Source organism: Petromyzon marinus, chromosome 6 (assembly GCF_048934315.1).
Source record: "Petromyzon marinus isolate PM22_M1 ecotype Great Lakes invasive population chromosome 6, UKy_Petmar_22M1.pri1.0, whole genome shotgun sequence".
NCBI lineage: Eukaryota > Metazoa > Chordata > Hyperoartia > Petromyzontiformes > Petromyzontidae > Petromyzon > Petromyzon marinus.
This window is the reverse complement of record NC_133672.1, coordinates 5707175-5721411: the sequence shown is the minus strand read 5'-3', so window position 1 is coordinate 5721411 and position 14237 is coordinate 5707175. Positions and strand designations below refer to the sequence as shown.

The following is a 14237-nucleotide window of genomic DNA, read 5'->3' as shown; positions in this document are numbered from 1 at the left end:
TAAATTAATTGCACTTATAAAACTTTTTTGTTTTCATACACATTTTTACATATTTGTGTAGCCGTGCTGAAGGCTAGAAGATTCAATAAGTAGTCGAGCTCTCCGAAGTATACATCGCGATTGTAATTGCCCAGATAACAGTTGGCGCATTTTCACTAATCCGGGTTTGCTGGCTAATCAGCATCTTATCTCTGTACCCAGGCAGCAGCAGGTCATCGAGGGGTAACTCTCGTGTATTCAGTGCACACTGCCCTATGTTTAATTTTGTGCTGAATTACACTTAGACGTGCCTTGCATTACATTTAAACCTGTGTTGTGTTTTTTTGTCAAGTGCCCCCGGTGCTCGACCGTCAAATGCCACTTGCCTTTAAGCGGAATCGCTGCGGCGCACGTGATTCAGGGTTGAAACTGCCAGTGCAATCGCACTGCTTCCAAATACTCGTCCGGCTGTGGTCGGAACGCTCAGCAGCCAATCCTAAATGTTGATTTAAAGCTTTTGTGACTGCAGGGATTCATTTTCTTGGTTCTTTCGTCGTGAGAATTTAATTGTTTTATATTTTTATTATTTTATTGTTTCCCTTCTACGTGACTTTACCGAAAGAACCAAGAATATGAACCAATCCTAAGTTTTCGAGTTCAAATTCAGATCAGTGGCTTACTCGGCCCATCATCTCTGGAAGGGCGACAGCTGTCAATCCCTACGGGGCACACTCACCATAGGAATGTGGAAATTCCGCCACTGGCTCAGGAGCCAGATGAGCACTACCCTACTCTCGTTTGACTCGACACGGCGTCTTGACGACAGGATTGCTCAAGGGTAGCACGGCCACCTCTTGAGAGTTGAAACCAGAGCCACTTGCGGGTCTCTCTCAGCCCTTCCTCATTTTCAGGTTCATCGTTATCAGGGCTGCAGGTAATGGCAATGTTAATCTCACTCCCGCGTCTGCTAAAGCCGCCAATAGTGTCTGTGTTGCTCACTAGACTACTGTGCTGATAATCTGAAGACACTGCTGCATTTAGACAATATAGGAGTTCGTATCGTGATGGCGGTGGTTAGCCCGCGGAATGGCATCACTTCATTAACAGCATGCACGGTGCTATTTGGATCTAGCCTTGATAAATAAACTATTAACACCATGTTGAAGCCCTAAAAAGTATTGAGGTGTTGTATGGTAGCATCGAACACCATGGCTATTAACGGTATTGCGAGTGCAGAGACTTGTTTCATACATCGTCATCACAGTCACCAAATGACAGAACCACGCCCGGCCACCTGTTGTCTCACAAGTGATGATGTTTACACATCGCACAAGATACTCATGTAAGGCTGAGTCTTCCTAAGCGAGGACCAGGACCGGTTCAAATATTTGCCACTGTTGTTAGCCATGGAGTGGGAAATCAAACTCTTGATTGCCAAGTCCGTAGCACTAACCACTACACTGCTGCCACCCTCATCATGATCACCACCAAAATAATCAGAAGCTTGCATGACAGCAAAGAATCAGCAGTAATCGTAACTGAGAGTTACTAAGACTCACGCTTGTGCGACACTATAAATTGTGACACAAAGCACTGCACAGGGCTTTATTGTGATTTTTTGAGTTTGTGACCACCATGACTTTTCATGCATTTATACACATACCATACATTTCCATTCCTCAAATTGGCTTGGTTTAACCAGGTCACCCTCGTGAAAGAAGCAATTTATCACGTGTCTCATCGGACCTGTATTTTCCTATTTAATCAAAGGGTCAAGCAATCATTTGCACTGTCCTACAACTTCCTAACGTGCATTCCACGCCACGAATGCAGTTTATATTTTTTTAAACGAAGCATCCAAATGCAGCCACATATTTTGACACGGCATTCATTGTGGGGGACACATGCACACCCAGAGAAGACAGGAAAGTAACATGACGTTTTAGTAAATGTGCATAATAAAACAATTCACAGGGGTCAATGATAAATGGAAGCCTGGACTTGATCAGAGGAAGGGTCGTGGCTATGCAGACAGCCTGAGGGAAGGAATTCCAGAAAATGGAGGCATTGGCAGAGAGAAGGGGATGACTTTCCTCCTTGGGTGGAGGTTGACCCGGCGGTTGTGGGGGAAGGCCTCGATCGAGATGAGAAGGGTGAGGTAGGCAGCAACGAGTCCATGGAAGCATCTTGAAGGTGGCGGGGATTATCTTGAAATGTCCATTAGGACAGGATTGGTGGAAGCCCGCAAAGGGGATGCAAGGCCTGGGGTGATGTGGTCTCATGTAGCGGTGCAGGTGAGGAGTCTTTTGGCGGTGCTGTGGATCATTTGGAGTTGGGAGGTGAGGAATGTGGGGCAGCCATAGAAACGGAAGGCAATCAAACATTATTTATACTGGAGAAATCCGATGAGCTATGAAGCTCTTTTTTCAGAGATGTCCAGTAGGGGCGGGTCAGAAAGTGACAACAACAATACAAAAATACGAAAGAAATCCAAAGTATAGGAAAGGTAAGCAAATTACTAAAAAAACTAAAACTAAACTATTTTTATATTACCAGGTAAAGCCCACTGAGCTATCAGCTCCTTTTTCAGAAGCGACCTGGCCACAAATGATAGCTCACCGAAGTGGCTTATCGTCACGTGGTTCATTTATAGCAGCAAAATAATCGAAACGCGATGAAGGCGTGGACATGGCCTCCACGCAGCGCCTCCTATAAAACATTTGCAGATGTGTACCTGATTCGAGCCGGTGATGTGAAAACATCAGTGAAAGTAGTGGAAATAAAGCAATCAAAAAATATCTCTATAAAATATATATATAACACGGCAGCTTTTCCGTTGCAGTGTGAAATCGCCGCATTGCATGCTAGCACGTGCCGTTCGCAGGGCAAATTCCTGACGGTGCGGCGATGTTGAGAATCCACGCCATGTAATTGAGATGCCGTTCATGCGCCGCGCGGGCTGTGTTAAATCTGCGAGAGCTGCGTTAATAATAACATTGTCTGGCGTGTGTTGTTCCCGCGCAGGTTCTTCCTGATGTATCTCATCAACAAGGATGAGACTGAACACACCGGACAGGTACAACGGCCACTGCAGGACAAATCAATCAACAGATTTATTTAGGACAAGATTGCACGCTCAAATAGCTTTCGCTCGAGCATGGTTGCTTTCAGATAAAGTCACAACAGCCTGTTGTTTACACCTTAGTCTTGATGTAATATGCACACGAGTGCTTTGCTAATGCAAGCACGGTTATGGACTTATATCACTAATTCGCTTGTGAGGATTGTGTTGAAGCGTGTTTTTCTCGTCCCGACAATAGTATCCAAAAAAATACACAGAAGATAATTGGACTATCATGCCAAGAAAGGATGCTCCCAAAACATTCTCGAGACTCCCTGAAGCGGTTTTGGACAAAGCATATTATTATGCTTAGACAATTACCCAGGTCTTGAATCAACTAATGTTTCTACACTTGGATTGTGGCTCAATCAAATATTGCCGCTGCAGAAATAAAAATACTCGTTGCTAATATTCAATTCAGATGGCCACGATAGAGCCATGAGCCAGCTCTGCCGAGCTCCTGGGGTCAAATCCAAGGGGTCACCTGCGATTGTTCTCTAGTCTAGTGTAGCGAGTTCATAGTCTCAGCCCAGTCAGCATCGACTGCGTGCATACCAACAGGCTTTTGTTCACTTCAGCCTGCCCTGACTCCGAGGAACAACATATATATATAAATATACCAGACGACTGACACTTAGCAAACAATTCTTCACAAAGCCTGTCTCGGAAAATAAGTGACTCCAGAAGTAAGTCTCCAATTGTCATTGGCCAGGGACATCCCCCCTGATGTGATGGCTCTGCCGAATGATGGCATTCAGGATGTTTCCATACAGCATCATGTGAATGAAATGACAGCTCAATCGCTATAAAAGCATGCATATATCGAAGAAATAAGACTTATTTCTAATCAAATCCTGTGATCGCTGATCACTTTTATTGAATATCTTGCAACAGATACACTGTTTTAAGTCTGTGTATCTTTATCTATTGTGCCTGTAGGTAGTTATTGATTTTGTGCGTAAAAAACTGTGTCATTTTGATGATGAGCATACTATAATAATACTAATTCATAATGCGCATTCCATCCTAGGATCTCAATGTGTAATCTATGGAAATCGGGAAATAAAAACAGACCCAGGCCAACCAATCAAACTAAAGGGGGAAGGCCACTTTAAAGAGATGGGTTTTCAAAGCAGACTCTGATTTCCTGACTTCAGGAACAGTGAGGTGAAGTATGGTCAAATAACCGCCAAAACCCGCGAGGCCCTCATCCAGCATTGGATTGACAAAAGAGTATACTGCGCCAGTATGGAGCGTCCAGCGACGAGACGCGAATTGTAAATTGCACAGATTATCCTAGATCCACTATGGGTAGTATATTTCTCCCCCCCCCCCCCCCCGGCGCCCATTCCCCTCCTGATTCCTCTTCGCATCCTCTGCACGCACACAGGAGTCATACGTGTGGAAGATGTACCAGGAGCGCTGCTGGGAGTTCTTCCCAGCTGGAGACTGCTTCCGCAAGCAGTACGAGGATCAGCTGTAACAGTGCAGGCACCGGCAATCGCCATTAGCCACGACGAGCACCACGAGCACCTCCACCAACACCACCATCAGCACATCCACCAGCACCACCACCACCATCAACTACAGCCGCCATTCGCCACTAAGTGGCGATAAATTCACTGCAGCGCTTATGCCAGGCGGGTTGGACTTTGAGACCACGTGAAGTGTCGAAGGGTCGCTGGCAGGTCACGGACAGACCCAGGTGTTAGCGGTTGACTGACAGAGATGACTGACAGATGGGCCACCTGTGCTGCCCACCGTGCCAACTTGCCACATTTTATCCACCTGGTGTCCCACTCATTGTTGTAAGCATCTCTCCTCTACTCTCCTTTATTGGAGGGTGACTGCCTCAAACTGCATACTTCATGAATTCCCTCCCCTACAGACGCCGATCTTAGAGAAGAGAGGGGATATGGAAGAGAGGGTATGGCTGGCCGAGAAGACCTGCAGCTTCATGGGGAGCAATAGGCCACATAGCTTCTACACAGGTTACGTCGTGGATGAAAACATAATGCTGCTCGACTAATTAAAAATGAAACTTCTGCTGCCAAACCAGAACTAGTCATAAGCACACTGTCCAGGTATGAGAACTCCCCCACTCTCCACAACTACCCTGTTACTCATGGGGAGTTGAAGGGGGGACTACTTGATAACAAAATGCCTAGGCAGGGGTGATTTCTTTAGGTGGGGCTGATGGTAAAGCCCCATCTCTCCATGGCATGTTCTAGGTTTAGAAGAGTGAGCAGCAATTACCAGATTGTCAGCCGACTAGTAGGGAGCCATCCCTTGACTGCACCCGGGCATCGATCAGCCTAGCATTGTCTGTACCAGATGTAAATTCCTTTGTGATAGCTATGGGGAAAGTTTGTTGAACTACGTGGTCAAAAAATGGTGTAGGGGGCCAGACGACAGCCCTTGGCTGCACCCCAAGGTGAACAGGAAATGGCTTCGACTCCCAGCCACGTAACCTTACGTGGCCCTGCCCACCATCAATAACTGTCCTTAATGATTGTGAGCAGAGGCTCAGGGACCCTGAAAGCATGAAGAATAAACCAAATCCTGGCCAGGTGAATAAAGCAGAGATGTATGTACTGCTGATACTCGCTCCACCTCGAGAGTAGCAGATAGGCAAAGAACCTTGCATCTGTGCAGGACCACCCAGGTTTGGAACCACATTGGAGCTCTGTAAGCCTCTCCCTCAGTATGTCTGGCAAGACACTGTTTAACAATTCGTGCCAGGACTTTTCCTGACACACTGAGAAGGGAGATGCCCTGGTAATTGGAGCAATTAGTGCATTCCCCCTTCTTAAAAAAAATGACCATCAGGGCATCCATCCAATCCTGTGGAACCCGTCCTGTGCTCCATGCAGTTGTAATTGTCATGTACGACAGGCTGTACGCAATCGCCATTCTCAGCAGTTCACTTGGGAGATCATCTATGCCTGGCGCTTTTATCTGTTCTCAGGCTCTGGATCTCTCTTCGCACTTCCTCAACACATGGCATATAAGCCAGCCACCCACCGGGGCTGCACGGAAGTCTAGCGACCTCCGTCCATTGTTTTTGAGCTGATCTGGCCCATGCTTGTCTCTTGACCCACTCGGGCATTAAAGTCGCCCAACAAGGAAATCGAGGGGGCAATTTAGCCAGAACCTGGGACAAGTGGTCATCGAAGGCTTCCGACTTATCAGCTTTGCCTGCATCCCTCCTACATACCGGTTGGCTTCCTACAGTGTGAATGAAGTTCAACATACATTCACTAAGTTCATGTTTGGTAGGGGCGTAAACTACCACCACCACTAATACTCACCCTATGTAGATGGGGGGAGCCCATAATAGCCTGGGGCTTGTAGATCCTACACCTTACCACCACACTCTTACCCCCCCCCCCCCCCCTTCATTTTATTCAGAAAGATTAACCACTCCCTGTTAATTGACAGCTTCCTGGCCCGGGTGTTGGACTGTCCACCTCTCATCGTCACGAGTCAGAACCATGACACCCGACCTGTAAGCCAGAGGTCCAGATAGCAGGCGGTACTGGTCGAGCACCCTCTCCTCCGCAGCCGCAGCGGTTCCCAATTGTTGTTCGAGGAACCCCCATGGCGGAGTGTTTAGTCTCCTGGCTCCTCCAGACGGGGTTTGGCCAAAATACGTAATAGACGCTTCTTCCCCCTTGGCATCTGCGGCAAAAGCTTATTGCAGTTTTTTTGTGTGGTCCTTTGGTAATTGTATTGAAGGTGAAGGGGTTACCAGCCCATTGTATCCTTCCGAAGCCCCTGCGTTGGCCACACAAACACACACACACCTGCGCGCACACACTCAACACTCACTCGTCATGCCAGGGTTTGGCGCGGCACGCGACTGGTCGTGCATAGTATGACTCCAACCGCGTCAGCGAACATGTGCGCCGGAGCTAGCACCGGCCCAGGTGTGTATCAGATACTCGCCAGACCACACTGACGAGTGCTTTGAAGTATGGTCAGTGAACCACCATGACTGACAATGCGTTTGGAGAGAGAACTTCGTCCAGCAATGGATTGACCAAGGCTGATGAGGAACCAGTTAAGGGTGATGTCACACACTCGAGCACCACGATACACTCCAAGAATGCCCATCACAACCCCACTCCATCGCTCGTTCGTTTGCCCACAGTTCACCTGATGACTCATGCCAACCTCCCCAGCCCCTCGCCCATCCCACCCACATCATGATGAACTTTTGACGATCACTCCTAAGCGGTGACATCGGCACGATGTGGCGGCTTGTTTGCTTCGTGCAAGCATTCAATTTTCTTTGCCTAAGCTTTTATTTGCGAGACCATTTTTTTTAACAAAAAATATATATTTACAGAGACATTTTCTTGAGACTTCAGTTGTACACGCTGAAGTGACGATATTAAGTTTTGCCTGGAGTGAAAGAGTTCCAGAAGACGCTTGTCCTATGCTGTCAGTAATTAATTATGTTTATTGCTGTTGAGCGTTTATATGAGCGAAACAATGGAAGATAGTGCCTTAAAAAGCTAAGGATGAGCTATGCAAGGTCAAGACTTAGTCAAGTAACCGAAGAACTCGTAGGCTATTTTACTTGTCTTATTTCGGGTTTTTTTTTCTGTACATGTAAGCGGTGTAATACATCTAACTGCTAATCGTGCATTTGAATATCCCAATAACATGCTTGTCATTTTTTTTAATTTTGGCTGGCTTTAACATGACAGTCTTCCCATGGAAATTTTACCAAGTTCACTGTTGTGCGTTTTAATGCGTTTGTGTGCAATACTAAAAAATAAGACATCCATCACATTACGCCAAAAGTAGGAACGATAAACATATTTTTTTTCCCGCGAAGCGATAGGTTTAAAAGCATTTAACTTTCACGAAAATAATGAAACCGATGCTATTTTTCAAGCATTGATGCGATTTAAATGAATTTAAACAAAAGTATGAAATTGTAGCCCTGAATGTGAATGTGTGGCCGTTCTTGCGAGTCTTTTCAAAACGCTGTACAATTGACTTCATGTAGACATTGGCCCATTTAGTCAGTTTTTGGACAATGTTATATCTTTGTGACGTGTTCGACAGGGAAAACTCGCTTTCAAATAAAAACATATAACAAAATGTAAGGATTTGTGAACGGTGCAGACGGCATCATAGCACAAGGGATTGTTTGAAGTTTCAAGCAGATTCTGAAATAAAACATTTTAAACGAATGCCTTCGATGTTTTCATTTCCTTATTGGGGTTTCTTTTCGTGCGAAGAACCCCCATGGAGAGGTGTGTGCGCGTGTGTGTATAGATCAATGAAAGTAATGTACACCCCTCCGCACCGTACACCAACCATCATTCACCACCACATTGCCAATCCTAGGTTAAATAATTGAAAAGAGTTTTTTTTGCTCAACTGGTAAAATGAAAAAAATGAAAGAGCATTTTACGGCTGCACCAAAAAGCAATCCACCAGCACCGTCGAATGGCTAAAGAGCCCAGACAATGATGTATAACTCTTGTTCCTGTTGTAAAAATCATTTGTTTGTCTCTGGCAACACGCCGTACGGATGTAGCCATGTGAAAGAATGATTTGGGGTAATATGGTGCTTGACCTGTGAAAGCATGACGTGGATATCATTTACCAGCAACGAACACTGCTTTCTGTAAAATTTAGTGTCATTCTTCAAAAGGTATCGAAAAAACCCAGCAAATATCTATTTGGATTCAGCAACATTAAATGCTGCATCCAAACAAGTATGTGGTATTGCTTTAAAGATGGAAAACTATATTTAATTTATAAAAATTTCCCCCCTCCCCAAAAAATGTTTTCAACAATTTTGACGTGCAACAAATAACGTTTTTATCATTAAGATAAAATACGTTTTTGCTCCAAAGGTTACAATTAGCTTCCCATTTGCGTCGGATCCACGACCGGGAAGGTGGCGGCGTGGGGGGAGAGGCGGCGTGGGGGGGGGGAGGGCGTGACGTCAGCGCGGAGCACGAACCTCGCTCAAGTCTGTGCGATGCTGGTGACGTAAACCACTTGGCCAAGGGCCAGGAAACCAGGCAGGGAGGAATCTATCCAGGCAGACATGAATCTAGCCAGGCAGGCAGGACTCTATCCAGGAAGGCAGGAATCTCGCCAGGCAGGCAGAAATCTAGCCAAGCACGCAGGAATCCAGCCAAGCAGGCAGGAAACCAGGTAGGCAGGAATCCAGCCAGTGAAACTTTTTTTCTCATGTCATGATTAATGGACGAGCGTTTTGGGCAGCAGAGGGCAGTTCAGCAAAATCTAATACTAAGCTGCGTTTATGCTCACCCCTCACCACCCTGCCCTGATTGGGTGGTATGGTTAAACATCAGCCAGAACCATGCAGGTGGGTCCATCTTAATGCAATGTGGGGGTGGCCCCGCATCCAGCAGTGGATTGACGAAAGAACGTAATTTTCGGTATTTTTTCTTCCAAATTCGACGCCCAATATTTACGACTTGTGCAGCGGTCGCAGTTGCTGCCACCACCAAACAGTGCGATCGCTGGGCCACTGCGCTCTCCTGCTAAAATCCGAGTAAATTGTTCTCGGCACGTGTGAGCGCTCGTTTTTCTTTTCTCCACAATGTCAGCGGCTGTTGTGAAGAACGGTCAACGTTTAAGTAACCGCAGAGTAAATGGCAACCGCTGCCAGTTACACAATACAGGGTACAACGTACCATGTCTGACCCGCTGGGGGCCTGAGGTTCACAATTAAGCCATGCGCGGAAAACCCATTCAGGGGGTCTAATTAACCCATCATTGCCATTGATGCCACAAAGGAAATGAAGTGGTTTCCTGTAGAGCATGATCTCTGCCATAGGAATGTGGAATTTCCAGAACTGGCCTCACAGCCGTCAATGCGGATGATTGCACCACGCTCGAGAGTGTCCTTGGATCATCAACGTCACGATGCACACGGTTTCGTTATTACAATAACATGTGCGCACCCCGCGTGTACCCCCGTCTCTACACACAGGGATTCAATGCGCATGCAATCGGATTGGAAAAGACGAGAGGGCAAATCCACAACGTAGCGTTGCACAACAACACGGTTGGGTAAGGCTTCCGAGCGCCGCCCGTGCTTTTTTTACAACAAAACAATCAAACCACTCTCCGCGTTGGAACTGGAAATGCCTAATGAAAACATCGGCATGTTGCGGTGCTCCGAGTTTGAAAACAATCCTCAACCCGACCTGCTCGAAAGGGGAGGGGGGGGGATACATTTCAAGCGCTGAATAGCAAGCAAATGGAGACGGCTCGCCCTTTGGGCCCCATATTCTCAGTGAGAACTCGCAATTTGTTTAGCTTCCGAGGTGATTCCCATTTTAAGCTAAATCTAAATTGAAAATCTCGACTGAAAACTAATTTATGTATAACTGCTTAGTTGCCCTTCCACCGCATGGTGCGAAAGAAGTTCAACATACTGTGCAGTTCAACACACACTAATTTGTTCCGACGTGTCCGTTAAAACTTGGTAGCAAACGTTCTGCCTGCTCTTTTGTTGCCTACACTTCTACTTCTCCACTGTCACGTGAACTTTAAATACATAAAGTACTTTTTTTTAAGAGACTTCGACGAGACTGTGAGAAAGTCCACTGTATGTATGTGTTGAACTTCTTTCGCCCCATACGTAGCCAACCGTGCTATTCGGAGGACAAACTAGACACGAAAAGCAGTTTTAAATAAATTAAGTTTTCAGTCTAGATGATTTAAAAGTGCATAGCTCCAATGGCTTCCTAATATCGGAAGAGCGTTCCAGACGGCCGCAGAAGCGCATCTGAAAGCGCGCGATGAAGTGACCCATCTTTGTTCGATGGCCAGCAGCCAAAAGCCGCCGCTGCAAGGGTGACCGGAGTTCACGTGATGACGGTTAATGCTCCTTGACGAGATCACCTCAAGGTGACATGGTTCATTTGTGACAGGCACGTTGTGTGTAACGAGTGCGCCCTTCCTATGTATTCACCAGTTTAATTGAGACAGGTCAGACCATGCATCAGCATACGTCACCTTTAGTGCTACAACTTATAATGGATTAAACTAATGCAAAAGCTGTCCACCAACAAGAAACCTTGTCAACGTCCTCAATGTGACAATGATATGCGATCGATCATCTCCCATGTACTCACTATTCATAGAGGTACACTTGGTTTTAGTCACACATTCAATCGGGACACTTTAATGTCTGGAGCAATTCAACATACATGCCAGGGGAAAATAGTTGAACCGCAGAAACATACTTGCTGTACTATTTCACAATAGGCCACCTCATTGCCATGCGGGTGGGTTCATATTTATTCAAGCACGAATTGTCAAAGAAAATCTGGGGAAATGAGCCATCATCTGCGTAAGCTGGCTCAATAGCAAGTGCAGTTGGCACAACGGTGCTCACTTTCTAAACTAAAAGAACATCAGTCCGAGCCCTCAAATTAAGGAATCGCCCGAAACATCTCAAGCAGAGCAATAAATTAAGGCCCATTCAGTAGGGTGTTTCTAGATAGAGCAAAAAATTGCCACCATTTGCTGCCACACTCAAGTTTATTCCACAATTATGAGAAGCTATTGCTTAGTTCATGAAAAACACACAGACAGTGGAGAGTATGCTCCGACCACCGAACGCAGTCAGTCACAATGTCCGACGACACTTCTTGGAATGAACTCCGTTCGTGCACAGGTCACATTCCTCCAGACCTTCATACCGCCCATACCCTCTATTCGAACTGCACACCGTGCCGCCCCGACACTTTTCACGCAATCATGCTGTCCAGCCAGTCTTCCAGGTCATCAGTTGAGGTGGGCACTCGTGATTCTGTCTCCTCCTTTGGTGGTGCGCCCATCTTCTCCGCAGCCTGATCGTTGCCGAGCCCGCTGCCTGGAACCGCAAACGCATTCGCAGTAATTTTTCCGACGAGTCCACGCTTACCCACGAAAAGTTAAATATTTTTTGGTGCATGGTATGTTGTCCTTCCCCCGCACCTCTGATTAGCACGCTTGGCTACGTACGGCGCGAAGGAAGTTCAGCATGCATACAATATTTGTGCAGATGTTTGTTTTAACGTCACATGAGTGTCGCCACATCAGATACTTCATCATCTGCAACATTTCTCACAGCGTGCTTGGCCCATGCAGCACATTCAATAACTTGCTGACATTCCTTAGCTTAGATCTAACATCTGACAGGTTTTCTTTTTTGAAAGTCAAGATAAGCATAACATGTTTTGAAGGCAAAAGCAGGGCAGACACGACAATGGTAAAATTTACATGTAGGTCAATAGTTACAAAGTGTTCTATTTCTGGTGCTACAAGATATTTGATTTAATTCCAACAGACGCCACCATGGTGCAAAGGTTAACACACTAGACTTGCAATCCAGAGGCTGTCGGTTCAATCACCCTGTGTGGCATTTGACACAATGGGCAAGCCTCTTAAACCCCCCTCCCCTCGGCCCTTGCCCACCTAGCAGCACTGTACCAGCTGGATACACCACAGTCAATCGATCGGCAGGCAACGTGTAGTGGGGTAAAAGTGTGGGCACTCCCACCACTGAAGATAATGGCAGGGCTGCACCTTTCTCACCGCAATGCCACTTGATCTATGACACCCTACAAAATCAACGTGCATGGGTAACGTGGTTACCAGTCTCATTTGTGTTGTTTGTTTTCAACTCCCTATCCATTACACTATTCCACGTGGCTCCTGCTACTTGAAATACTATGACACAGACGATGACGACAACGCTTATCATATAAATAAACCGAACATTACGTTCGCAGACAGACAGAAGTGGTGCTTCGTGCGAGTCTACGATTATCGTCCATTTCATTGTTTTTATTGCAGGTGGTTTTTCAAAACTGAAAAAGATTCCGATAAAAGTGTAATGGTCTGTGGTTGTGAATTATGTTCCTGAATGTGTATTGTCAATGTTAGAGACACACTCATTTGTAAAAAAAAAAATAATCTAAGAATCTCTTAATGCTCAAATGAGTATGCAGTAGTCCTGATCTCAATTTCTGGCCCTGATCCAATGCTGAAAATTCTGCATTTCATTGGCAGGGCAATGCTACCACATGACAACTGCCATTGAATGTACACACTTTAGTAATGATACTATTATTTTCAATTCAGGGGGTAAATGATGGGCTAAGTCGACCCTCAACCCTCTGATTGTGAGTCGAGCACGCTGCCATAGAGCCATCTGGCCAGACTAAGCACTGAGTGGAATGACCACGACGGTAGGAGGAATCGGGCAGCCAACCCGCAAATGTGAGGCCACTCAGCCAGGGCCAAACCAGAAGACAATGAACACCTTAGCCTCTGATGTATTTTCTGGTTGTACCCCCGTTGTACCGAAAAAAAAAACATCATCACAGAGCTACAGAGCACAACCGTGAAAATCTGCGAAAGCGGTAACTTCTCACCCGCATCATTGGCAGCGGTGTCAGTTAAATCTGACTCGGCACCAGCGAGGTTGTTCAGTCCAGCTGCAGTGCTGGCCACACCAGCCGGCTCCTTCTCGCCGCCCGGCGCGCTCTCTGGAGAGTGTTCCGCCGGCACTGAGGGCGGCTGCGGTGCTGCTGCCTTGTCTAGTGAGAGCAGGAAGTCCAGCTCTTCATCCAACACGTCTGGCACGACCTCCACGTTTGCCAAAACACTTCGTCCAACACCACCACCATCCGGCTCCTTTGTAGTTGAAGGGCCTCTGCTCTTTGTCTCGGTGACTAAATACAGGCTAGCGGAGTCCGTTTGGTGTGCGTCTGTGCCGGACCCTGACGTTTCTCGTGAGTGAATGTTAGTAGTAGTGGCAGGGGAAACAATCTTGGAGGCAATGAGAGTGGTGGTGGTAGTGGTAGCAGCGGCGGTGGTGGTGGTGGTGGCAGGGCTCGGAGCAGTAAAGGCCGGCTTGTGAACTGTAGGTTGCTTAAAGTCTAGTTTAGGCACTGACCATGTTGGAACTTTCCCAATATCCTTGGGGATCACATCCTGCAAGAAAGGCCATGATTTAGTATTAGTTGCATTGAGGTACACTTCATAGTTTCATTGAAAAATCATTACTAAATCTCAGGATATTCTTTTTAGTTGTTTGGCCAATTTTCGATCAGCGATATGCAATCCTCTGGTTTGTAGA

At 46.4% G+C, this 14237-nt stretch overlaps 2 protein-coding genes across 16 annotated transcripts in view; one reads left to right on the top strand and one right to left on the bottom strand.

Annotated features, from left to right (window-relative positions):
- LOC116939631 (ryanodine receptor 2-like) overlaps window positions 1-8307 on the top strand; it is a 332153-nt gene extending 323846 nt beyond the window's left edge. For all 13 annotated transcript variants that reach the window (XM_032948287.2, XM_076062962.1, XM_076062947.1 and 10 more), the window contains 2 exons: window positions 3004-3055; window positions 4491-8307. In XM_032948287.2, the coding sequence (XP_032804178.2) occupies window positions 3004-3055; window positions 4491-4583 (145 nt within the window). In that variant the 3' untranslated portion in view covers window positions 4584-8307. The remainder of the gene's footprint in view (window positions 1-3003; window positions 3056-4490) is intronic.
- A 2968-nt stretch (window positions 8308-11275) lies between these two features.
- Window positions 11276-14237, bottom strand: part of AVEN (apoptosis and caspase activation inhibitor) — a 49446-nt gene continuing 46484 nt past the window's right edge. For all 3 annotated transcript variants that reach the window (XM_032948295.2, XM_032948294.2, XM_076062988.1), the window contains exons 6-7: window positions 13531-14092; window positions 11276-11984 (exon numbers count right to left, since the gene is read on the bottom strand). In XM_032948295.2, coding sequence (XP_032804186.1) covers window positions 11860-11984; window positions 13531-14092 — 687 coding nt within the window. In that variant the 3' untranslated portion in view covers window positions 11276-11859. The remainder of the gene's footprint in view (window positions 11985-13530; window positions 14093-14237) is intronic.